Below are 26684 nucleotides of genomic sequence, written 5' to 3' on the forward strand. Positions count from 1 at the left end.
TAAAACTCGGACAAAAGTTCACTTCGTTATACGCTTGTTAGCTCAGTTCAGGGCCCAGCAAAAAGATCAGGCTTTGTGAATAGCAGCAAGCCACATTTGCTTCCCTTGTCAGGGCAAACTGATCAAAAATTATTGATTTATCGGCAGGTTTTATATGTAATTTATATATTGCCCAGCCTTATATATGATCTTTTTATTCACAGCTCATACGAAAAAAAATAATTGCGCTGATATTTCTTGGATCACTCATCGCTCAATGCAAACCAATATTTCCTGCGTAAGAGTTGGCTTCTGCCTCTCGTGACTCTTCATTTCGTCATATTTATATACCGAAACAGCATTTTAGACAAATGCCATTTTATTGCACACTCATCCCCATTTCTTTTAAAATGACTTTTGTATATCACTTTCCCTTGCAGCTTGCACATGGGCACTGATGGTATGCAAAGGAAACCGAAAAAGCAGATGGAGCAAGGTTCAAGTGAGGACGTGAAAAAAAAACATTGCCTTCCACGAAGTTCATTTTCGTTTCGATTTCGTCGTGATCAGAAAAAAAATACTTTAATGACGTGTACTTTAAGCAGGCTCAAATTAATAATTGGAATTTAAAGGAAGAAACCGCGTCATGGGCTGTACCGCGGCAGCCATCTGTGTTCTAGCAGCTGCTGCCTTGACTTCGGCTTTTTATGAAGATAATGTACAGTACTTCAGAAAACAGTACGTAAGTGAAGTGAGTATATGAAATATTTTCATTGCTTAGTAGTTTTGAGTGCCTTTCTCGCTCTAAGGGAGCTTGTCTTGTATTCTCAGTACAATATTTTACTTCGCGGTCTTAGGCGTTCTGGTGAAGCAATTTTTTCAATGCTTTATTTGGATTCGTTTATTTGGTCTTTTGCATTAGTCGTTCCCTGCAGTGATGCATACTGGGTTGAAAAGTGGAAATAGAGTGGCATATGTGGAATATTATGCAATTTAAGTACTTCTCCGATCAGCAATAAGCCTACTTCGATAAATAGTTTGCCCCATAGCAGAAGTGAAATGACTATCTTCATCAGATGTATAGCTCGGTTGAGAGCGTATTCTGGTCCTGCACAATAGCATTCACCTTGTTAAAATTTTGAAATAACAGATTAAAAAGGCAAGCAAATATCAAATATAAGAAGAATGAATCTGCCAAAAAAAGCACCTGACCACTTTTCGGAACACGACGTTAATTTCGCTTCGCAAGGCAATTTATATGTAAAAATTTATTCGCTAGAAAAATACTCTTGGGTCATAAAGCAGAAACGTAACATGAGTCCCCGAGCGAATGGAGTTGTACCGGTTAGAATAAAAAAGGACGAAAGCTCTAAAAATGAAGGATTCTACCAAAGTATCGTATCGTCGAAAAGAGCTGCGCTGTACGCAAGCAGAGATAGAATTTCACGCAAAACATGTCGTTTGTTGTCTTCTTCGCCAAAAATGAGCAACTAGTTTAGTTTAAGTTTTGTTTTTCACTAAGAATGAAATGCAAGGAGCTCAATTTGCTAAGTAATGACACCTGGTACTATTTGCTTGACAACGCGCTTTAACACATGTGTTCACGACGTGGACAAGGGCTGAGAAAAAATTTATTTCCCCGTGGAGCCGTACATTGTGCAACTACACACATATATCTCTTGAAATGTATTTAAAACTGGATATCCTGAAACAAATTAAAACGATTTGTGAGATCGGGTGAAAACACGATGCTTATTACCTTTGGTGTTTCGTTTCGCTTGTTAAGTAATACCACTAAAACCCTTCACTTCCAGCTGCCACGCGAATCTCCTCCGACTGGCTAATACATTAATAAAATCTATCGAACATTCGAAATTTCAGTGGTGATTTTGAGTGCACTGGCAGAGATGTAAGGAATTCGAGCATTTACCAAAGTTTGGAGGCTTCGCTGCCACTCAGGCATACAACAACCCGAGAGGTCAATTGCGGTGTCATCCGCGATAGCAGGAATGCCGATTAGTGTGGCATAACAATATTTATGACACCTCTAATAGCCGATTACTGAGCTGAAGTTCAATTGGGAAGCATGAAAGCAGCGCTTTCATCGATGCTCATACTGCGCTCATGGTTCTTTTGTCTCACTACAGAATTTCACTCATTGGAGCTCCAGAGAGGGACTGATTCCAGACTGCACAGACGTTCAATATAGTATACAGGAATGCACCTCATTCAGCCCATTCGCAAAGAGATATATAAATATCTCCAGCTGTTGCAGCACTTACTTCTTGATGGCAGGCTTCATTCTCTTAAACGAAATCTAAACGCTAAGACATCGCTGATTAGGAGTTGTGGAAGCAACTCTTCGGCACGGCCTCTCTACAAACATAAATTAGAGCAGCCATAAGAGGAGTGTCTAAGGTACCTGACGCAATGAAGGAGTATGTGTAGGGCCTTGCGCACTTTCAGAGCAATGAACCCTCTCTAATACCTCTGTCACACGAGCAGATTTAATGTCATTCGATGCGTCGAATGTCATTCGGTTTCTTTCGGTGCTACACGGTAAAATATGTCATTCGCAAATGGTAGCAATCACAATCAGCTACAAAAAATGCTGCACTTAAGGAGCGTCAGTGCGCATAAAAGGCGTTTGAAATCACTGTGTAACAATTTAAAGCTGATCAAAACATTTCTGTACGATAATTCAAGCGAAAAACATTACTTTTGGCTGTGCTGTAGCACTTTAGCCATAAAACTCCAAGCCAAGAATCGAGCCACCCAGAAATCCGAAATATGTAAACAAACAATATGGCTGAACACAGCGGAGCGCGGATAGCGCGGATACACAGTGCGAAGACGCACGGAGACACGTAGAGCATGCAATTGGCATCCAAACTGTGAGGCGCTCAGTCAAAACTTTAAATAGTTCCGAGATGAACATACGGGGAGATGCGGTTACCAAGGAACACAGAGCCCAAAATGATCGTTAGTCGCTGCCATTACTGGACCACTGCTGTGACCGAGAGTAATGTCGTTCCGCGAGAGCCTGCAGTTCTAATAATTTTACACCTAAATTAATAGGTTTTAAAACGAAACTTTAGAAATATAATTTTTAAATTTCAGTGTGCGCAGAATATGTTGTTGCGTTACTTGTTTCTGCTGCGTATCTGGTGTAAAGTGTACACATTCGGTTCGCGATCGGATGCGAATGAGTTCCCCAAACTCATTCGATGAAGAATGTCATTCGAACCTAATGACATTAAATTTTCTCGTGTAGCATGGGAATAATGACATTAGATGCTAATGTCATTTCTATCGAATGACATTAAATTTGCTCGTGTGACAGGGATATAAATTTATTTTGCACATCTAGTCTTCGTATTTGAGAAAGCTAACGGCGATGCTTTGTCACTAACCGCTTCCAGTAACCACGACACTTGATGTTGAACAGTGAAGAACCATGTTTTATTGGGACTCACACTATCATTTGCTGGAGCCCGATGTGGGGTGTTAGATATGGTTATTTAGTTAAGTTGCGTATTCAATATGAGCTGTCTGAGACAAGCCCATGGTGTGCTAGCAGTTGTTGCAGTCATGATAACACATCGGCAATACGTCTAGCGCTACCTAAGATGTGCGACTATCTTGTAGCTATTAGATCTGTTTCCCCTTACTTGCTATTTATCACATTAAAGAGAACCCGTGGTCCAAATTACTGCAGCTTTATACTGCATCGTCTCTACTAAGCTGTGTTTCTTTGGCCTTTTATAAACCTATAAACAAAACCGAAATAGAACCCTGAGATTGCGGAGCGACATATATAAGAATCTTTAGCACACCCAAGTGTCAGGCTGCCTTGGTGAAAATAGCGATGAAAGGCTGTCCACATATGAGGTGCCTCAAAGGAAGTTCCTAATTTATTTTGCCAAATAATTTTATCCTTAATCCTACAACCACTCAAACTTTCTTACCCGTTACTGCGACTAGTTCTTGACTGAAGCATAGGTCCCATGAGCCTTGCCAATCTGAGTTGGTTTCTTTAAACACAGCACACTGGTATGCACAGCCTTACCGATTGCAAAAATTGGTACGCACAGTCGACAGGTTTAGACTGTATTCACATATTATTTTGGAAATAATTGCGACTAGCACGTATGTAGTAAACCAAGTAGAAATACAGGTTCGTGCACAATATTATTCGGAAAAGCAAGTACCTCTCACTTAATTCAATTCATTGCTTTTCGATAATTTGTTACTGTTCTTACCATCGCTGTATACAGTTTACAGGCACCGATGAACTACTTTTTGTGAAGAAGCAAACGAGAAGCCCACTTCTGAAGCCCTTCCTCAGATGCGAGGCTATGATGAAGAAATGGCATAGCTTTGTCAATGTATTTGAGTACAGACTATTTTACGTTGCCACATCAACGCCGAGTATAGTGTGAGTGATGTAAATGCTTTTTCAAAGCGTTTATTTTCTTTAAAAAAAAAACAACGGTATTTAAAATCCGATATTCTAACAGCCCATTGCTTCGTCCTTCGCGTATAGGAAAACCTTTCTCACGCAACTCTATACCATGACAACGACACCTCACCATCACCCAAATGCCATTGCATTTACAAGGGTAAAAGGTAAGCCTTCCCTCTAAAAGAATGATAGTCTAGGCATTCCAAAACAAAACCTCTCGGACCAGACCCGGAGTTTAAAATATTATGGCCTGCTCGTACGTGGCGATAGGGGCTGTTTTCAAAAAGGAGTATAGTTGTGTTATACAAAGTAGTCAGAACGATATGTACAATGATGTGTCGAGTGATGATGACAAGACGTAAGTATAACAGAATGAAATATCTAGGCTGAGATTTCAACAAAAATATATATACCCGACCATAGCGACCTTTGCCAGACTGGGAGTTTGTCCTCTGGCTACACTTCATTTCGTGCTTACAATAATCAAAGCGAAGGCATTACAGGATGCAGCCTTCATGGTAATTGGTTATGTGTGATTCGTTTTCTGCATTAATTACTCAGTGGTTAGGATAAGTTCAGTTCAGTCGTTCAGTCGTGTCCGACTCTTCGTGACCCTATGGACCATGACATGCCACGCTTTCCGGTCTCTCACTATCTTCCTAACTTCACATAACTTCATCTGCAGCGCCTCGAGGATACCATCTAACCATCGCGTTCGCTGCCTACCCCTTCTCCAGCGACCCTCAACCTCTCCCAACATCAAATCTTTCTCCAGCGACTCCTCTCTTCTCATCAGATGACCAAAGTAGCTGAGCTTTAACTTTAGAATTTGACCCTCCAATGAGCAGTCAGGGTTTATGGTCGACAATATCGACTGATTTGATCTTCTGGCAGTCCAAGGAACTCTCAAGAGTCTTCGCCAGCACCACAATTCAAACGCGTCAATTCTTCGGCGGTCAGCCTTTTTCACAGTCCAACTCTCGCATCCATACATCACAACTGGAAAGACCATAGCACGAGTTATGCGGATCTTGGTTGGCAGACTAATGTCTCTGCTCTTTACTAGGCGGTCAAGACCAACCATGGCTCTCTTTCCCAGAAGTAGGCGTCTCCTAATTTCATGGCTACAGTCTCCTTCCGAGGTAATCTTGGAGCCCAAACACAAAAAATCTGTCACAGCTTCCACTTCTTGTCTATTGATGCTCCAGGACCTGATAGGGCAAGACGCCATGATCTTTGTCTTTTTAATGTTCAGTTTAAGCCCAAACTTCTCACTCTCTTCTTGTACGCGCATCAGAAGTCTCTTGAGTTCCACTTCACTTTCTGCCATTAATGTGGTATCATCCGCATATCTAAGGTTGTTGATACGTTTTCCAGCAATCTTCACTCCAGCTGAAGACTCGTCCAGACCAGCCTTCCTCATGATGCACTCTGCATATAGGTTAAATAGGCAGGGCGACAGTATGCAGCCTTGTCTCACTCCTTTCTCGATGGGAAACCAATCAGTAAGACCATGCCCAGTTCTGACTGTGGCCTCTTGCCCTTCATACAGGTTCCTGAGGAGACAGATGAGGTGAGTTGGAACTCCCATCTCTTGGAGAGCTTGCCACAATCTGCTGTGATCTACGCAGTCAAACGCTTTCGCATAATCAATAAAGCAGAAGTAGATGGGTTTCTGGAACTCTCTTGCTTTTTCCATGATCCAGCGAAGGTTAGCAATTTGGTCTCTAGTTCTTCTGCCCTTGCGAAACTCAGCTTGCACGTCCGGAAGCTCCCGATCCACATACTGCTGCAGCCTACCTTGGAGGATTTTCAACATCACCTTGCTAGCATGCGAAATAAGCGCGATCGTGCTGTAGTTGGAACAATCTTTGGCACTGCCTTTCTTTGGAATAGGGATGTAAACTGACCTCCTCCAATCCTGTGGCCACTGCAGGGTTGTCCAAATCTTCTGACATAATGTATGCAGAATGTTAACAGCGTCATGGTTGAGGTTTTGAAGCAACTCAGCTGGAATGCCATCAATTCCGCTAGCTTTGTTCTTAGCAAGGCTAGCTAAGGCCCATTCAACTTCACTCTTCAGGATGCCCGGCTCGAGATAAGTAATCACAACCGTCTTATGTTGGGTTTGCACATTCGGGTCCTTCTTGTACAGTTCTGTGTATTCCTGCCACCTCTTCTTTATCTCTGAGGCTTCAGTGGGGTCCTTGCCTCTTTTGTCCTTTATCACGGCCAGCTTAGCACAGTAGCTTCCTTTGATACCTTTGATTGTCTTATACAGAGCTCTTGTGTTCCTTAATTGGCTGTTTTCTTCAACTGCTTGGCACTGTATGTTCAGGAAGGCATTCTTATCTCTCCTTGCTATTTTCTGAAAATCCGCATTGAAATCTTGTATCTTTCTCTTTCCCCCATAACTTTTGCCATCCTCCTTTCCTCAGCTATTTGCTAAGACTCTTCAGATGACCAGTTTGCTTTCTTGCATTTCTTTTGCTTTGGAACTACCTTAGTAGCAACTTCTTGTATTATATGACGAACATCAGTCCACATCTATTCGGGCTCTCGTCTTCTAGATCTAATTCTTGAAATCGATTCCTCACTTCCACAGCATATTCTAATGGAATTTGATCCCGATCACACCTTAAAGGTCTTCTAGCATGCTGTGTTTTCCTCAATCGAAGCTTAATTTTGGCAACAAAAAGTTGATCGGTGCCACAATCGGCCCCAGGCCTTGTTTTCACTGCCTGTATAGCGCTTCTCCATCTCTGCTGGCAAAGAATATAATCGATCTGGTTCCTGTACAGACCGTCCGGTGAAGTCCATGTGTACAGGCGCCTCTTGTGCTGTCGAAAATAAGTATTCGCTATGGTCAGGTTGTTTTCTTGACAAAACTTTACTAGCCTCTGCCCAGCTTCAATTGGCTCGCCAAGACCGAACTTGCCTATAATTCCGGATATTTCTTCACTCCCGACCTTAGCATTCCAGTCTCCCATTAGAAAAACGACGTCTGATGATGGGATGCGGTCTAAAAGGCATTGTAGGTCCGCATAAAATCTCTCAACATCAGCTTCTTCAGCAGTAGTGGTCGATGCATAGACTTGGATAACTGTTATGTTGAAAGCGTGACCTTGGATCCGAAGTGAAATCATTCGGTCGTTTTTGGGGTTGTACCCTAGCACTGCTTTGCCCATTCTTCTGTTTACTATGAGAGCGACCCCATTCGTTCTTTTGGATTCGTGCCCACAATAAAAGACATATTGGTCGCCAGAGTTAAATTCTCCCATTCCGGTCCACTTGAGCTCGCTGATACCCAAGATATCAATGTTCAATCTGTCCATTTCTCGCTTGACGACATCCAGTTTACCTTGCGTTATAGATCTTACATTGCATGTTGCTGTGTGATATATCTCCTTGCAACATCGGACTTTCCGGTCGCTTCCCGACACATCCACAACTGAGCGTCCTTTTGGCTTTAGCCCAGCCGCTTCATTCGTCCTGGAGCTACTAAGAATAGCCCTTTGTTCATCCCCAGTAACATGTGGGACGTCTTCCAACCTGGGGGGCTCATCTTCCGGCGCCATATCATTAATGGTATTGTGACTGGCCATAGGGTTTTCTTGGCAGGAAATACTGCAGTGGGTTGCCATTACCTTCTCCAGTGAATCACATTTTGTCAGAACTCTCTGCCGTGACCTGTCTATCTTGGGTGGCCCTACACAGCAGAGCTCACGACTTCATCGAGTTTCGCAAGCCCCTCCGCCACGACAAGGCAGTGATCCATGAAGGGGAGTGGTTAGGATGCCCTTCTACTGTTGTAAACAACAGTGATTCAATCTCGCGCGCGGCGTTCTTGTTAAGGTAAAGGAAACTTCAAAAGCGGCCATGTCATGTATGGTTTTGAACATCATTTTGGAAGCAACCCCCACTAAATGAACCCGATTTGGTTCCGTCTGCTGTGGCTTCTCTCATGACATGCTTTAGAGGTTCAACCCGTATAGCACTTCGTACATAGGTTATCGCGGAGTCTATTCGCAGAAACTATAGAAGATGCTGCACTTGCGCAGTAGTCTTTACATTCCAAGAGAGCCAGCATCAAGCAATACAAAGTGAGTATAATTATGCATGGCGTGGTTTGGCTCCAAATACGAAAACAATTACAAGGGTTCAATGCTGCAGCACCAAAAATTAACGAAAGCCTTACCTGCGTGTGAACGAGTATTCTTAATCTTCTCTTTTTCTTCTTCCTCAGCCCACATATAAAGCCCCACTTTAACAAAGACGTATGAACGTGCCTTAGTGGCCTATAGGGGTAACGTGAATGCCAGGGTCCTAGCAGGCTGATTCTGACATACCCGTCCCATGTGAAACTAGAGACCGAAGTCGGCAGCTCCTGCCAGCCCGTGTGTCACGTAGGGTGTGACGTCACAGCGTCACTTGGTAAGACGTGGCTACAGCCGCGCTACGCTGATGGCTCGAAACCTAGAGTAGTATTGCTTTCGGAATGAGAGTGATCCTCAGGCACAATATTAAAAGCGAACGTTACAGATGCCGCAAAGGTCAATATCAAACTTGTCAGCGCCTATGGCAAATATGCATCTAAGCACGAGCACAAGTGGAAGGAGGATTTCAGAAAAATGCGTAAAAGCCAGAGGCAAGCGGATGCGATTGTTCAATAAGGCAGGAGTGAAACGTAAGCAGCATTTCCTCGCATATTTTAAGCGACGATTTATGATCACCTTTGAGACAAATTTCCAGTTGCGATCTCAATATTCGAATACTGTGAGGTAAATCGTGTTTAGTAATAAAATCAAATTAATACGTCCCCAGAAGCTGGGTTGCATCACGTTTTATTTGCAACCGAACAGCAGTTCTTGCAGAAGGCCACTGCATCTCCTGACACTCAGTAAAGTGGCCAAAAAATAAATCGAACTACTGTTTTGAATGTGACCAGTTACAAAGGACATTAAAAAAGTGCAAACTTGTCAATGAACAAAACTTTTGTTTGTTTTATTGTAGACAAAAATTCTATAGAAGCTCCTCTGTACAGCTCATTATCGTCCTTTATGCAATGTTGAAAGCATTATGAAAATCATGGTTGCAGCTTGACTCGGTCACGCTGTTTATGTTGCGGCCTGGTGTTGTGGAGGCCGTAGAAAAAGCCCTACGCATGTATATGTGCCACAAAGTTGAGGTAGAACACCTGTAATAGAAACTTTTCTACCACAGCGCACCACTTCAACCGATGCAGGATATGGCCCAAATCTAGTTAAAAAGAACGTTAACTTTCGGCGCGGTTTCATTGGCATGAACGAAATAACGGAGTTTTCTTAGAAATTGCGTGCTCCAATTTAGTAATGTAGCCCCAGCACGTTTGGAAATGTCTTCGAAAACATTCGGTTTGCTTTTTGACCATGTTATTATGCACTTAAGAGATATTCAAAACATTTCTAGAGCACCCGATCAGCATGTTTCGGGGCAAACAGAGTGATATGAGCCAACGTGCTTTGGAATATGCTAAAAGGTTGTGCCAGCGCTGTTCACAAATCAATTCGACCGCTCTCATGAGAAATCATTACCTGAGGAAGCTAGTATAGTTGCTTTAACATTTCTCATTAGTTCTTCCACACAGACCTCCACGAGCGCTCCACAAGTGTGATCGACAGTTCAGGTAAATCGTCCCTATTGAATGAAGAACCTGCCCTTACACCTTTTAGAATGCACTTATTTCAGCCAAAAGTATACAGTCTATGGGTCCTGCATACTAGTGCGCCACGTCTGGCTGAAATTTATGACAGCTGGATAAGAATAGGACGTCCCAAAACAACTTTTTTGACGCTCAGAACGCTGCTTCATAAAATGATTTCTGAATAAACGTTTGCACCGAAAAACTGCCGAAGCTCCACTCAGCCATTATCGCGTATGTGTCCTTCACCAGCTGCTTTGATGAAGTTTCTCACTAATGACCTTGCGCTTGGTAAACTAATTTGATTACATCTTCAATAAACCTACACAATGCTTCAGGTAGGGTAGAAACCGAAACCTTAAAGTCATATAATCAAAAACATGTCTGGAATAAATAAGAATACCTTGGAATGACTTTCATAGAAGAAATAATATAGTTATCTATCAAAACAAACAAAATGCATGCGCGATTCAGCATCGTCGACTGAAATGGTCGTACGACACTTCATTTTTGGCCAGACTTTTGGAGACAAAAATGCGCTCTTTCATACCAAAGATGGACTTACATTTCCACAATCATTTATACAGCTGATAATTAGGCAATTAAATTAACGTTTCCACTTTCTTTGAACGTTCTTATGAAAGTAATAACAAAGCCAATTTTCGGATAGTATCCACATCGTAGATAGACGCTTGTTTATGCTAATAAACCCATAGTTTCATTGTTTGAACCATGTTGCGGCGCTATAGTTCCATACTTGTGCGAATAACGTTTTGCGCAGCCATAGCTACTGAAATGGAGAAATGTTTGCATAGTAGGGCATAAAAAATAATGAATACCAAGTAAAAATTTTAAATTTATAAACGTGCAAAAATGTCCAAGAGGAGCAACTAAAGAAAAAACAATTTCGAGCAACTAAAGAAAAAACAACTGAACATAGGACATGTGATGAAGGCAATAAAATGCGAAGCAAATTTGCCGATGCAGCAAGATTACCCCCTTTGTTTTGTTCTATCTGCTTTATGCTTCTGATGCATTCTCTTTAACTGCTCGATGGCAGAAGTCTCTCTGTTCCGTCTTTATACACCCATAATTTTGGCTTAGGTGACCACTACTCCGTTTCTGTACCTTAATAGTTCACCACGTTTCCTGATTTAAAAGGGGCACAAAACGCCAACTTCATGCAGTTTCATTTTCCCATATTCTAAGATTAAACACAGTCGGTGTTCAGAGGAGCCCAATTGGTTACGAATGCTATTATTAATAGTACCGACTGCGCTGTACAACTCAAGTAGAAAGTATATGTCGTTATACGATGTTAAAGACATCATATCGACAGCTAGAAAGTGCTATAAACGATCGTAGAGATTGTATATATTGCTTATGCAGACTATCACGTGATATGTAATCAGGCAATATAGGAGTCAACTATGTTACAAAAGCCGCCTGCTGTTAGCTTTCGATTGTCATCAAGGAAATTAGAAAATATACAAATTAATTTCGCTTCTTAGTTCAGCATTTAACATATTAAAATACGAATTTTTTTCCTGTTTGCAGCTTGGGAAACATTTTATATTTAAAACCTAAAATAAACAAAATACAAGTGTCATTCAGAAATAAAGATTAGCTTTTATTGACAAGTTGGATTTTCTCGATGTTGTACACATGTTATGACCTATTTCATTACACTGATAATAGCCCTTAAACAAAGTCAATGAATCATTAACTTACTTTTCCTCAAATCAACACAGTTAGCATATACATCTGCTACTGTCATAAATGAACTTGGCAAGAAAATGTGAAGCTCTAATATAATTTTGGCGTTATAAGACATCATTTAGGCATTACACGCAAAAGTTAGAACCCTTAGAATCCTGACCGGCGGCTTGTGGGATCTATCTCAGAAATTGGAAAGTACTTTCTTATAATTTCTAAAATTCTAATGTTTTATCGTCATTTTTGGCATATTGTTTTTTGTAAATTTCCTGAGCCCTGTGATAATAGATGAATCATATTACAAAGGGCAGCCAGTTACTTGAGTCTTTTCTAGGTCAGAAATTATGCCATTGGTTACCAGTGCTCCTCAATTCCTATGACATTACGAGAATATGGCATTAAAAGACGAAGAACCTCATGCTTTACTTACACTAAAATCAAATCGTGTATATCGCATATGTTAACGATCACTGGCTTTCAGAGAGGAACGACAGACAAAAAAAATTGCAGAACCGTCTTTAAAAGGAATTATAGGAAAATTGAACCTTTTTTGCATCAACTAGATATGCTTGTCAAAAATAACAAATATAACTAAAGCTTACTGTTTCCGGATGGCAAAATAAGGAGCCGACTCAAAACAATCAAGCCAAAGGAGGCAGGTCGTGAACATTTTCGAACAATATATGGCCATATCTGCACATCCATTAAAACTCGAGGACAAGAAGAAAGATAAGAGGAAGCAAACAGTGTGGAATAACAATTGCTGAAAGAAAATACCGCGTGCTTCTCGCCCAGAAACTGATGTTGAACAATTCGGAATCTATTCACAGAGGAATATAACATGAGTTCGTGCTATAGGTTCAGTCAGGATGAGACTTTTAGGGTAGCATTGCGATTATTGGGCAGTTCTCTTGAACAGAAACGCGATACCAATATAGTGAAAGGGGAAAAAGTCTAAATGTGGAGGCCATATATGAGCAAAAATTGAACACACAGCACTAAAAGCCTTCTACTGCAGACTAAAATGCTTGCTATGGAAAAGCCGCTATCTGGGGCATCAAGAAGGGAAGTGCTAGTGAGCAAAGGAGCAGGAACTTCTGCTCTTCGCTCCACTTTGGTGTTTCAGTGCTCACGGGGTTCGACTAATACTCGATTGAATCACGGCCACCGCAGCCGCTTTTGTAGCGGCTGCTACAGCGGCCAGAAACTTGCGGTTTCGCTGTGGCAATGCTCCGAGTAGGGACACGCTTCGACTTTGAACCGTTAGCTAGCAACCGCCGCTAGCAACCGCAGCTAGCAACCGCCGGGCTAAACGCCGTGAATATGCCGCAGCCAGACGAGTCCGTTTAAAGTCCGATGTCTCGACCAGTAGCAGCAATGACACTGGGTGGAGGAGACACCTGTGTCCTGCTTCATTGAATACGGCCCGTGATTAACGATGGAATGCAACGAAGGGACATCGAAACCTAAGCTATGCTTTGCTTTCGCTACGTTATCCTGGCACAGCCGAGCTGAGTCACTGCCAATTATTTCAATGCAGTGAAAAGCTGGCGTCTGTTTACAGTCCGATGCCAGCGCATGCTCTAATTATGCTCGAAATTACGGACACGTGCAATACAGCATCGATCTAGCATGATGTGCTTCGAGATGAGAAAACCTGTTAACGAAATAGCGCTAAATTAAGCTAAGCTTCTTGAAATTTCACAACAGTTTATTAAAATATTCAAAATGGCTAATAGTGATACTAGCACTGTGATTGTATGGCTAAGTATATATTTTCGCTCTTGTTTTTATCTGAGCTAACAAAGTATTCGCAAAAAAAAAGGCGAGATGTTGGATTTCTATTATTGTCCTTGAATTCAAAATTGTTATTAATTTTTTGTTTTTACATTAACTTGTCACACACACCACTTTGTGGATTATAAAAATGAGAAAAATAGAACCGTCTTCTTGACCAAAGACAAAACAGAGGGGCTGGGATACCTTTTTTAGTATAGAAAATACTTTCTAGAAATAACAGGAACTATATATAATGAATAAAAACAAACACAACTGTCTTGTCAAAGCCATCTCTGCTGTAGTATACAGGTCACCCTCCTGGTTCATAGGCCAAATTACTGCCTCCTAGATAAGCATTTGATTATAGCTCTTTGGTTAATATTGTTAGCGGGAAACGCGGGACCAAAGTTATGTGCTCACTGACAAAGACGACGACAGAGGAACGCGGGCGCGACGAAGCGTTAAGAAAGAGGACGACGCTAACAGAGTGGATACTGTACGACTACTGAAGTCATAGCGTTGAGTTCAGCCCATCGCTGTGTCGTTACATTAAATACATCCCCGTAACATCTTGGTGGAGGTCGCGAGTTCGACACAATCTGACGCTGGATCTCCGCAGTGGCCGTCTCCTCGGAACCGTCACGATGACAACCGACGCGGCTCTATCTACCTCCGCAACTCCAACTGTCGACGTAGCCCACCCCCGTGACCCTGGCGCATTCTGCGGTACAGATGAGGTCGACGTCGAGGACTGGCTTTCGCTTTTTGAGCGTGTTAGCCAGCACAGCAGGTGGGACGCCACGCTGATGCTGGCCAATGTCATCTTCTACCTTACTGGTACGGCACGCGTGTGGTTCGAAACACATGAAGCAGATATACCCTCCTGGGATGTTTGCAAACAAGAACTCCGTGACCTGTTCGGAAAACCGGTTGGCCGTCAACTCGCCGCCAAGAGGGACCTCGCCATACGTGCCCAGACATCTACCGAGCCTTATATTACGTATATACAAGACGTTCTGGCTCTCTGCCGAAAAGTTGATAAAGACATGACAGAACCTGATAAGGTGAGGCACATCCTCAAAGGCATAGCCGACGATGCCTTCAATCTTCTACTCTGTCGGGACTGTTCTACGGTTGACTCCGTTCTGCAGTTTTGTCGACATTTCGAGCAGGCCAAACACAGACGCATTGCACATCGCTTCGATCGGCTCCCCAACACTGCCCCTAGCTCCACGTGCGAGGATCTGCCGAACTTAAGGCAACCTTCCAACACTGAAAATGTGACCCGCATCGTGCGTCGTGAACTGGAAACGCTCACTCCTGCTGCATCTAACCCGCCCTCCTCGAACAGCAACCTAGCGACGTAGCGACGATATCCCTTATTAAAGCCGTCGTTCGTCAAGAGGTTGCCAATTTGGGCGACGTCATAGCCACACTCTGGAACACCAAAGTTCGAGCCCCGTCCCTCCCATGGTCGCCACCGCTACGCCCCGCAACACCTACACGCCACGCTACCGATAACACAACCCTGATGAGTGGCGCACCCATGACGATAGGTTGATCTGTTTCACGTGCTCGCGTATTGGCGACATTTCTCGCTACTGCCGCAGCCGCTGGATATTACCACTTCGACGTTTTCCTTACGTTGACTGCTACTCCGATTACGGTCACCGCCGTTTCACGCCTCGTTATGAGCCATCCCGCACCGATACCACTCCGCCTCCTCCTGTGTCCAGTTGCTCTCCTTCCCCGCCAGCCCGCCGTTCCCGTTCACCTCTTCCTAGCCGCAGTTCCTCGCCGTCCTCCGCCGGCCACTTCACAGGAAACTAGCCAATGCAGCTTCCGGAGGTGACGCTGCATTGGTACCTCGACCTGGAAATCCTCTACTGCCCATTTCGTCGCTCTGTAACTTCCTCTCCCTGTTTCGTGGATGGTGTTCCCGTCTCTGCCCTCATTGATACTGGTGCCCACGTTTCGATCATGAGCTCATCGTTTTGCCGACGCCTCAAGAAAGTACAGACCCCCGCCGCTTCGCCCACCGTTCGCGTTGCCGATGGCAGTACTGCTGCCGTCACTGGGCTGTGCACTGCCCGAGTCACCTTTGCCGGTCATCACGTCCCTGTTTTGTTTACCGTTCTCAACCAGTGCCCTCACAATGTGATCCTCGGCCTTCACTTTTTAACAGCCCACACTGCCCTTATCGACTGCTCCAGCGGCCTTCTTCGTTTGGACCTACCTATCAGCTCAGAACATCCTCCATCTACACCCCGCCTCCGCTCCACCGAGTGTGCTCGCCTGCCCCCTAACTCTGCTGTTTACCTACCTTTGTCACCTTTCCCGCCTGTACCTGACGGCGACTATGTTGCTTGCCCTATCACCGAGGGTTTTCTTGACCGCAACGTCGCTCTTCCTCATCTCATCGTACGCGTTACACAGAACAGCACCTACCTTCCTATCCTGAACTTCAGTCTGTCACCCCAAGTTCTCCCCGAAGGATTATCTCTTGCTACCTTATCCCCTCTCACAGACTGTACCATTTTTGCACTCACTCCTGGCGCACAATCAAGCGTCCTTTCAACACCCGTACTCCCCACCACGGTTACGACCCTATTTCCGCAATGATTGCCTCTGACCTCAGCCCCGAACACGCTCAGGACCTGCGCAACCTTTTGTTATCCTTCTCTGACATTTTTGACTTTGCTGCCGGTTCTCTGGGCCAAACTTCAGTTGTGACTCACCGGATTGACACCGGGGATGCAAAACCTGTACACCGGAGGCCTTATCGTGTGTCCCTTTCTGAGCGCCAAGTCATCCAGCAGGAGGTCGACAAGATGTTGGGCAACGATATCATCGAACCTTCGAACAGCCCTTGGGCACCCCTGTCGTGCTCGTTAGAAAGAAAGACAACAGTTGGCGCTTTGCGTCGATTATCGACATCTGAACAAGATTACAAGGAAAGATGTTTACCCGCTGCCGCGAATAGACGATGCCTTGGACTGTTTACATGGAGCCCGCTACTTTTCCTCCATCGACCTTCGTAGCGGCTACTGGCAGATCTCTGTTGGCGAAAAAGACCGCGAGAAGACACCTTTTGTCACACCCGATGTACTTTATCAATTTAAGGTTATACCTTTTGGACTTTGCAACGCCCCTGCTACTTTTGAACGAATGATGGCCTCCTTACTCCGCGGCTTCAAATGGACGAATTGTCCATGTTACTTGGATGAAGTGATTGTCTTCTCGACCTCGTTCGAAAGCCATCCTCGTCGCCTTTCTTCCATCTTGGCACTTTTCCGCCGTGCAGGACTTCAGCTGAACTCAAAACAGTGCAGTTTTGGTCGCCGCGAACTTAAAGTGCTTGGCCATTTGGTGAGTGCCACCGGCGTGCAACCCGATCCCGACAAAGTTCGCGCTGTCAGTTCTTTTTCATCTCCCCGTTCACCCCGTGATGTCCGCAGCTTTATAGGACTGTGCTCTTATTTTCGCCGGTTCGTCCCAAACTTTGCCGCTGTTGCTCGTCCTCTCACAAATCTGCTGAAGAAAGGCGTTCCTTTCTTATGGGGACTAGAGCAGGCTAACGCATTCTCCACCCTCATCGCTGTTCTCACCAATCCTCCTGTGTTAGCCCATTTCAACCCGTCTGCCCCGACGGAACTTCGCACCGACGCCAGTGGCCACGGGATTGGCGCCATTCTTGCACAGCGGCAACGCGGCCAACACTAAGTGATTGCCTACGCCAGTCATCAGTGGAACAGAACTATTCTATTACGGAACAGGAGTGCCTGGCTCTCGTTTGCGCTGTTGGAAAATTCAGAACCTACTTGTTTGGCCGACCCTTCACTGTAATTACCGATCACCACGCCTTATGTTGGCAGTCTTCCCGTAAGGATCCTGCTGGCCGCCTCGGCCGCTGGGCACTGCGCTTGCAGGAGTATACCTTTTCCGTTGTATACAAATCCGATCGGCTCCACCAGGATGCAGACTGTGTCTCGTTATCCCGTCGATCCCCCTTCCTCTACTGACCATGAGTCGGACCCCTGTGTCTTCTCTATATCGGACTTTTCCCACATAACCGACGAACAGCGCTTGGACCCAACCCTCAATTCTCTTATCGACCGCCTCCGCACACACAGCCGTGACTCTTCCCTCGCCCTGTTCTTCCTTCATGGGAGTACGCTATACCGCCGCAACATGCGAACTGACGGCGCTGAGCACTTGCTGGCCGTTTCCCAACAGCTACGCTCAGCCGTTCTCGAACAAATGCACGACGCCCCTACAGCTGGTCATCTTGGCCTCTCACGCACATACGACCGCGTGCGCCGGCGTTTCTTCTGGCCTGGACTCTACCGCTCTGTCCAACGTTATGTAGCCGCTTGCGACCTCTGTAAACGCCGGAAGAAACCCTTGTGCTACCACATGGACACCTGCAGCCGATTTCTATCCCGACTGAGCCATTTTCTCGCGTGTGCTTTGACCTCCTAGGGCCCTTCCCAGAGTCCTTGTCAGGAAACAAATGGATCGCTGGACCACCGATTATGCCACGCGGTACGTGATCACTCGCGCCATTCCAACCAGCTGTGCCACAGACGCTGCTGACTTCCTTTTGTACGACGTCATACTTCACCATGGTACTCCCCGTCAACTACTTGCCGACCGTGGCCGCTGTTTCCTTGCCCGAGTTGTTGAGGAAATACTTCGTTCTTGCTCCGTTCGGCACAAGTTCACCACTGCGTATCACCCTCAGACGAACGGCCTTACGGATCGTATTAACCACACACTCACCGACACTCTCGCAATGTACGTATCCGACACTCATCGCGACTGGGATATTAGACTGCCATTTGTCACCTTTGCATATAACTCTTCGCGTCATGACACTGCTGGGTCCTCTCCATTCTATCTTCTCTTTGGAAGAGACCCCTTACTGCCCTTCGACACTGCTTCCCGCCGCTGTCCCCGTCACAACCTATGCCTGCGATACCATCGCCCGAAGCGACGCTGCTCGCCAGATTGCTTGTCATAATCTCACCATCTCTCAAAAAGTTCAAAAACGCCGCTACGACGCTCACCACTACGATGTGCACTATCCTCTCGGATCTCTGATGTTGCTCTGGCTTCCGTGCCGTCGTGTGGGGTTGTGTAAAAAACGTCTGCCCCACTACACAGGTCCTTACCGTGTACATACGCCCAGTGACCGACGTGACCTATGAGATTGCACCGCTCCACCCAAAGTAACCGACTGCTACACCCACTTACTAAATCGTACATGTACCCCGCCTCAAGCCATATACTCCCCCTCCACACCGCACGCATAATACGCACCGGGACGTTGCCTTTTGCCGAGGGGGGTAGTGTTACCGGGAAACGCGGGACCAAAGTGATGTGCTCACTGACAAAGACGACGACCGAGGAACATGGGCACTGCGAAGCGTTGAGAAAGAGGACGACGCTAACAGAGTGGATACTGCATGACTACTGAAGTCTTAGCGTCGACTTCAGCCCATCGCAGTGCCGTTACATTAAGTACATCCCCGTAACAATATAAAACCGATTGTAGCTGGCGATATAATTACTACCATGTTACCTGAGCAATGCATCCACGATTGTATTGTGTGGCATCGTACGAATTTATGGATTTCTTGAACATAATAGCCGCCCTGCGGGAGCGAGGCATCAAACTGGAAGTCTTATTGACAAAATATTTTCAAACACTTCCCTTAGAAACACCCTAGCTATCAGCTTAACAATTCGTAATTGTGATCGCATATCGGTACGCTTTTACTCTTACTTTGACGACCTGGCCAATGTCAATAAGTTATATATTATTTATAAATCATTTATATTACAAGCATAAGGGGGGTGGTATCCTAAGAGGTGTCGGTGAGGATGCTTCAAAGTTTGTCAGTTTTTGCTAGGACAAAAAATAAAACTTGGCTTTATATAGCCCAAATATTCTATTCTAAAGCGCTGAAACCTTTAGTAAAAGCTATTGAGCAGGTTTGAAATAATAAAAAATTACATTTTTAAGCAACGCGTTCAGAAATATACAATATCAAAGAACTGCTGCCATTAAAATATAGAATTTCACAGCAAAGTTCCTTAATACACTGAATGGTGACTAAACAAGAATAATAGCGCAAGTAGTGTTCGTTAAAGAGCAAAAATATTCACCTTGACATTGGGTTCATCACAACGTTTCAATGATGTCCCTATATATTGCAATCAACATTTAGACGCGCCCTTGATTTCCTTACACGGGTGTTGGAGCAAGATACACTCTGGAGCAGGCTCCCGAAGCATCGATTTATTTCCTACAGCCGTTGACGAGAAACTTTTCCTATTGACAACGAAATATTCTTGTGCACAGCTTAAAGGAACTTCACTCTTATGATTACTTGGACCATACCATCTACATTCAGCTTGCTCATTTATTTTAAGAGGCCTTTTCTGTTTGATTGCCTGAGCTGTCCTTGTTTCAATTTTATTGTGCCGAGGCCCAGACCTCTTATTTGATTATATGCGAGCATTGTCCATCGGTTTAGGGCTACCGTGCCGAAAACCCTCAATGATTTGCTGAGTGCCCTCAAGGCTTTCCTTCATTGTCTTTTTCCCATCAATGAAGCTGTGAACTGCATTGTCTATGTAGTCGGTTTGTCGAAGAGGAATAATGACCCCACACTTCCAGAGCTGTAGCGTATGGAATGCAATATACTGCGGTATTGCGAACGCGTTTTGGAATGCTCTCTAGAAAACCTCGTTATCCGTGGCTTCAGATGATTTGAAGGTGATTGGCAGATAAAATAACGTTAAAAAAATTAATTTTGATAAAACCTGCATAATGTTTACACTGTATGACGGGTGAACATACATACGTTTGAAGAAAATTAACAATATTATCAGCCAAGCCTCATTGTTAAGAAGGGATGTTTAGCGTGAAATTGAAATCAATGTTGTGCCTCATTTCATCCCGTAATTTCAAAGATACGTTGTCAGGATATGCTACTTGATGGTGGCAATGTTTTTTTTTATAAAGAACGATTCACCTACCATGAGCCTTAAGTTACATCTGCCAAATAGCTCTTAATACAGACGGGATTGAAGTGTCCGTGGAGATTGACGCGTACAAATCTTTCAGTACTGCAGAGCTTGTAAATCGCTAGTTTAACTGTTTCCGCAACGAGAGTGACAAACATTCAGTAATCAACAAAATGAAGAATTTCTAACAGTTTTACAAATGAAAGAATTATCGCAGATTTCTTTGAATATATTCAAGCAAACGTATTGATAAGGACAGATTAATAAAAAAAATGTTAGATATGGATATACACAAACAATAAGAATGCAGAAATAGAATATTTTTAAAACCAATTTTGACAGTTGGTTGCCCCTAGAAGATAGGGAAGATATTGGGCGATATGCGTAAATTGACTATTTCGTCTCATCAAATCACTGACAAAATTTCCTAAGTAACATCACTGACACACAAATTTAACACCCGCTTTTTGGATGCCCTATTTCTACGAAACGTTAGCGCAGCTCATGCAGACCCGGTATGCTCAAAAACAACAATCACTACACAAATGCATGGACAAAATTTCATAGTTTGCACATATTTCAGCTCGCTATTTCAGCTTTCAGAAAACTGCAACCAACTCACTGGAAGAAAACGAAAAACTGTTAAATGTAGCTCAAAATAGGGTGGTTACTTTTGGATATAGTGTCTAGCATAGCGCAAAGCCTTTGGGTCTTTTGTACAAACTTTAGTTGTTAGAAATGTGGGCAACTGAGGCACCATGAATCGCATGGACCCTAATATCAATCTATCTCTGAAGCCAAAACCTCTGCAATGTGGTAAAAGGCGGGACAATGCATAACGGCCCACTCTAACACAGGGCTGAAGTTTGGGTATGGTCCTATTTATGCTGTATTGTCAAGCAAGAAAGTCGAGGAAAAACACCGACAAATTAATTATAGTACAGACGTTTTGGTACTGCAATCGAGTTCCTCATTGCATTAAGACACAGAACGCAAAGCTGATAAGCTGGAAAACATGCCCTAGGTGACGCTCGCACATGCTACAAATGGCGTCGCCAATGCATTTGAGATATATTTTAAATAATTGCAAGGGATTTCAAATGTGATGACGGCGGGTACTCATTTCTGATATTTATTTTTTAATTCTTATGGTGCTTCAATTTTTGAAAAATTTCTTATTGCACTATGTCCGAACATAGTGCAATAAGAAAATATTCAACATCTTTCCTGCGGTGCTTCAGCCTTGCACGAAGTTATAGCTTTTATTCTTTACACATCGTTGCAGTCCTGCATGGCAGATTCTAGATTACGGCAGCAAATGTATCATTGAAACGTGCTTGGTGCAGTCTTTCTTTCACCTCACGCTCGAAGGGCAGGAAAATAACAGCAGACATTTAGGAAATTCTGGGCACATAGAGCACAGGTGGGAGTGTTTTTATTAGTGTACCACCCTTATTACGCCAAAGGAGTGATACTTGGCAGGGGTGAAAACAAAGTTTGCTTTCTCGTTTTTGTTTGTTTCTTGCAATAACAATGAAGACGTTTTAAGCAGTCTTATTCTCTCGTATACATCTAGGAATATTCAATGACTTAATATTGCTTCTTCAATTTAATACGGTTATGAAGGGGGTTCTCGACAAAAAACTCATTTCTTAGCGTATTACATGACGCCATTTTAATAGGCGAAGAATAAACTGTGGCAAACATTCGTACATCCTCCTCTCAAACATGCAGGAGGCCGATTCCAAAAATTTAAGGTAATGTTTGCCGATCGTCTGCGTGGTTGCTACATTTTTGTTATAACCAACGACAGCAATGAAAGAGGTAAGTTTTCACCCCAAATTTGGTCTAAAAAGTAACAGATTGTAGGCCCGCTATGATATCAAATTATATATTGAGAAGCAACTAATAAATATCTGTAGAGTTGGTAAAGGGGCATTAGAAACGGGACATGACAGTGTATTACGAGAATATAGAATCCAGCCTATTAATCTGCGATTGTGTGTATGGATTCTAAACAACACAAGCATAATATAAACCTGAACGAATTAGTGATATATGCATTAGTTCCTTTATGTCGACAGGCGTATTAGCTAATGCATCTCGCAGGAAGCATAAAAATATGACTACTTTGCTGCAGGTGAAATAAATGTGTTTAGTCCAAGACAAACATGAACATCACCTCAATATATTTGTACTACGACATATATCATTTATGACCTTGAAATGAAAAATAAACTTCGATGGCCATGGGGTTTTAGGAGCTAGGGCAAGGAAATTAGGACAGGTTCATCGCAAAGTACAAATTCTAGCAAACGACTTGTAGGCGAAAATAGTTTAGAACAATTATCACTTGTTATAAAACACAATCAAAAGCGTAAAGATGAATGGTAGAGGACATGTTGGTAGGCATATCGGTTATGTATTTTAGCAAGAATACTGGCCTGAAGAGGGAGCCTTGGATATCCCCCTGATGTGACATTATTAGAAGCAGATGTGATAATAGGCTGCAAATCTAATTAACCAGCTGAGAGATATTTAGTACAGCATGGAGTTCAACAACCCTTCTAAAATACAATGCGGTGTCAAAGGCAATCGAGAAACTAGTTTACCATGATCAAGGTTAAGCGAAAGAAAATGGGCCAAGATTTACTGTACCCAACTTTTTACTGTACTGAAACCAATCCAAAATCCGTGCTGAATTCTACAAATTATCCGATTCTAAGAAAAAAATCTATCTATAAATGATGTTATCCGGAGTAAAGTACGCGGTAAGTGAACATGGATGATGGTGAAGTTTGAGACGTGTAGCTGCAATGATCCATGGGGTGCAGGATCAAGCCCAGAATTCTTATTTATGAGCAATAAAAAATTTTTCTAATCAATTCCATCAATACCTCATCATTTCAGAATAAAGTTTTCACCCGAAAATTTTATTCTTAAATGATGAGGTGTTGATGGAATTGATTAAATCGGAGACCATATATATCTCTTCTTCTGTATTTTTACAAGTTATATTATGGGGCATTGTATACCGATCCTACGTCATGCTACACTAGCGTACACAACCTTTAGCCTGATATTGAAATTTAAGCGAGTAGTTTCCTCTAAGCCGGAGCTTTCGCTAGATTATTCCTTAGCTCATACCTTACGAAAAAATCGGCGAGCTGATATTTTCCACACATAATGAATGCCAGTACAGATTGTTACATAATGTTGCACCAACTACCCTAACAGACGCCTACGTTCAATGGTGAATGCCAAAAAGGGTATTCTTCCACACGTAAATTTTTTGCTTGTCAATGGCAGGAATGTTATCTTGACTTTGTTCTCACCGGCAGAGGGAAGTCTCTGCCACCTGTGTAGGCTTTGCATAGTGACGATGGTGTCCCAGCAAAGTGATCGGGCGAATTGCTGTGCGGATTTCCACCATTCTTTGTGAGCTGGCCCCAAATTCGACTTCTAGTGAAGCAATGCGTTGGTGCGTCATTTTTTGGAGGTTCTTACTGGGCTCGGGCTCTGCTCTCAGAGCCAAAGTTACGACGTAAACTCGGAACACATAGGCGACAATGAAGAACCACACACTGAGGCACAGCCAGTGAGCCAAGTTCTTTACTCGGAGTTCCCAACGTCCCTCGGTCATTGCAGCATCCACGTGCTCTGACGTCGGGGCATCCTCTTCTCTCCACTGTGGAGGCTGTCTGTGAAGACGAAAGGGAAAGAGAAACAGGGGCTGCTCGATGCGCTACGCCAGGACCACTCATCCCTACCCTATCCGCCGTAACTGAGAGGGAAGCAGGACACCGAGGGAAGGATGAAATCTCCCGTCGCATGAGAACGAGTTCTCCGCGTCCTACTGATGCAGGGAATGTCAGCTCCCCACAATCATCATGGAAAGTATATTATGTCGTTTTCTGCAAAACACTTTCCGGAATAACATAATGTTGAAATCAAGGCCATATTACCAGTAAAGTAATTTCAGTCTTTTCGTAAATAAATATCTTCTGGAGTTTTTCTGTTGAATTCAAATACCGGCCAAAACCGTTTTGCTTTTTGTTGAATTCTGCCCTATATCCTTAGAAGCTGTAACTTTAGTATTACCATAATGCAAAATTTTAACCGTTTGTACTCCGTTTTAGGCATATTTTGACATTGTGCATTTCATACTTTACTGTAAAGCTGTCTATTCTATATTTTGACTTTCTTAGATATCTTCTCTTGTTATTTGCCCGCCTAGCAATACTACATTTTTTGACGTACTTAATTATTTGCTGATCTAATTGTTGACTATATTGCACTATGGCACAAACTTTGAATTTACACGTCACCAAAATGTTTTATAATTCGAGACATCTAAATGAATGACTGCGTACTGGTGTGAATCTCCCTCCATCGTTTCTCTTACCCGTGCATTTTGCGGTTAATATAATCTGGCATAGTGACGGACGTCTTTTCGCATCAGACTAGATTTAATAGTTTTTTCTCTCTTAATGTTTTATCTAGGTTTTGCCATTCTTTCTCATCCCCTACCTCTTGTCTGTGGTGTCGGAAGTTAATTTTTTTTTCTTTTGCTTGATTCTTCTATTCCTAACATCAGTATTTTCTCTCTTTAATTCGTGGACCAACGATTACAATGCCGTAGGAGACAGCAATTCTCTATTGTTCACCCGATTTTTATTTCTTTGTTGGGGACTGTCCTGTTTACTTTTCAACCCCAGTCTCTTTTTTTTTTATGCTTTGAGTTTCGTACGTCTGCCTCTCTCCCCGTATTGTTATTTGTCATTTTGTGTGATGGTGGTTTTGCTGCTGTTCTCTTCTTTTCTGGTTCTGGTTCGTGTTTTGTTTCACCTGCAGGTCTGGGTGCTACCTTCTGGGGTTTTCCTTTTATTCTTCTTAAACCAGCGTGGACCACCTTTCGACATGGACTTCGTTTTTTTTTTGTTTTTTTTTAATACCTTCTATCGCTTGTAAAAAGTGTTTTTTTTTTTTTTTTCTCGAGCTGCTGCTCGTTTTTATTTATTTTTAATTGGTTTAAGCCTGGCAAAGCTTTTGCTGGTCCGGGCTCCCCCTCAATTTTTTTATGTTTTTTTTTTCTCAGTTCGAGGGGGCGAATAAAATGGTAAAATGGTAAATGGTGTAGTCAAACGTTACAAGGTCGATCCGATTAGCCTGGGAGCGGTTTCTCAACGCTATCGTGGCGCTGTTATCAAATACATGCCGCGCCGCGCGCCGGTGGCGAGTGTATGTTCTGAGAGGGGTTCCAGCCTGTTCGTTCTTTGTCTCCTTGATGACGAAGCAGTGAAAAAAAAGTGTGGCGAGCGCCTTGGCGGTACCTCATTCCGATTATACTGCGCTGCAGCTCGTGGCGGGGCAGACGAACGTTGACCGGAGTTAAATGCGACGCTAGCGTCCATACTTATTTGAACTCGAACTATAGTTTGAACTTTTTTGCAGCCTGTAGACTTCTACGGACGGCGAGCACAGTTGGTGAACGACATGCTCCAATGAAGTGCAAGAAAGTATACGAGGAGAACTGCCCCAAGGATAACATTGAAGTGTACGAACCAAGCTGTTGGCTGAAGTTCACACGCATTATGAGTTGAACTGGCAATAATACTCAGTTTTGGAAGAGGTTGCCATACTCTGCTTTAGAAATATTTCCAAAGAAACAATTTTGTTTTGTGTAATGAAGAGAATACATTTTTGTCATGCGACGATAATGATTATTTTATCTGCCTATTTCTAGTACAGTCGTCTTAAAATATAAGCTAGACGTGAATAAAATTTATCAACACACACTATATCTGCGATAGCTTTTTGTGTGGGGGCTCGTGTGCGTGTTGGATATTTAGGGTGGTCTCTGATGGTCGTGTCGAATATATTTCTAGCTGTCACAAAAGACCACAGCTGGTCTCAGGGGCTCTCATGGGCGCTACAGGCTATACAAAACGTTGAATTAAAGCAGATTTTTGTGTGTCATTACGCAAGAGCATTAACGCTGCACATCGAGCACGGCTTTGAGAACTACCT

General features: G+C 43.4%; 1 protein-coding gene across 2 annotated transcripts; it reads left to right on the forward strand.

Annotated features, from left to right (window-relative positions):
* The first annotated feature begins 611 nt into the window (after nt 1-611).
* Nucleotides 612-26481, forward strand: LOC146174138 (uncharacterized). Of its 2 annotated transcripts, none has more exons than XM_084583403.1 (5): nt 612-730; nt 4257-4417; nt 4526-4608; nt 22389-22478; nt 26109-26481. In XM_084583403.1, the coding sequence occupies exons 1-5, from the start codon at nt 626-628 to the stop codon at nt 26255-26257; spliced, it is 588 nt and encodes a 195-aa protein (XP_084439529.1). In that variant the 5' UTR covers nt 612-625; the 3' UTR covers nt 26258-26481. The 2 variants fall into 2 exon arrangements, with proteins under 2 accessions (XP_084439529.1, XP_084439530.1); XM_084583404.1 differs by lacking the exon at nt 26109-26481 and adding an exon at nt 24351-24541.
* Nucleotides 26482-26684: the final 203 nt, after the last annotated feature.

This window comes from Amblyomma maculatum, chromosome 11 (genome assembly GCF_055883805.1).
Source record: "Amblyomma maculatum isolate TAMU_Amacu chromosome 11, ASM5588380v1, whole genome shotgun sequence".
Classification (NCBI taxonomy): Eukaryota; Metazoa; Arthropoda; class Arachnida; order Ixodida; family Ixodidae; genus Amblyomma; species Amblyomma maculatum.

Coding starts and splice junctions, on each gene's coding strand:
- LOC146174138 (XM_084583403.1), top strand. CDS start 626: ATGGGCTGTACCGCGGCAGCCATCTGTGTTCTAGCAGCTGCTGCCTTG. Junction 731..4,256: donor GAAAACAGTACGTAAGTGAA/GTGAGTATATGA, acceptor CGCTGTATACAG/TTTACAGGCACCGATGAACT. Junction 22,479..26,108: donor CAACGACAGCAATGAAAGAG/GTAAGTTTTCAC, acceptor ACTTTTTTGCAG/CCTGTAGACTTCTACGGACG.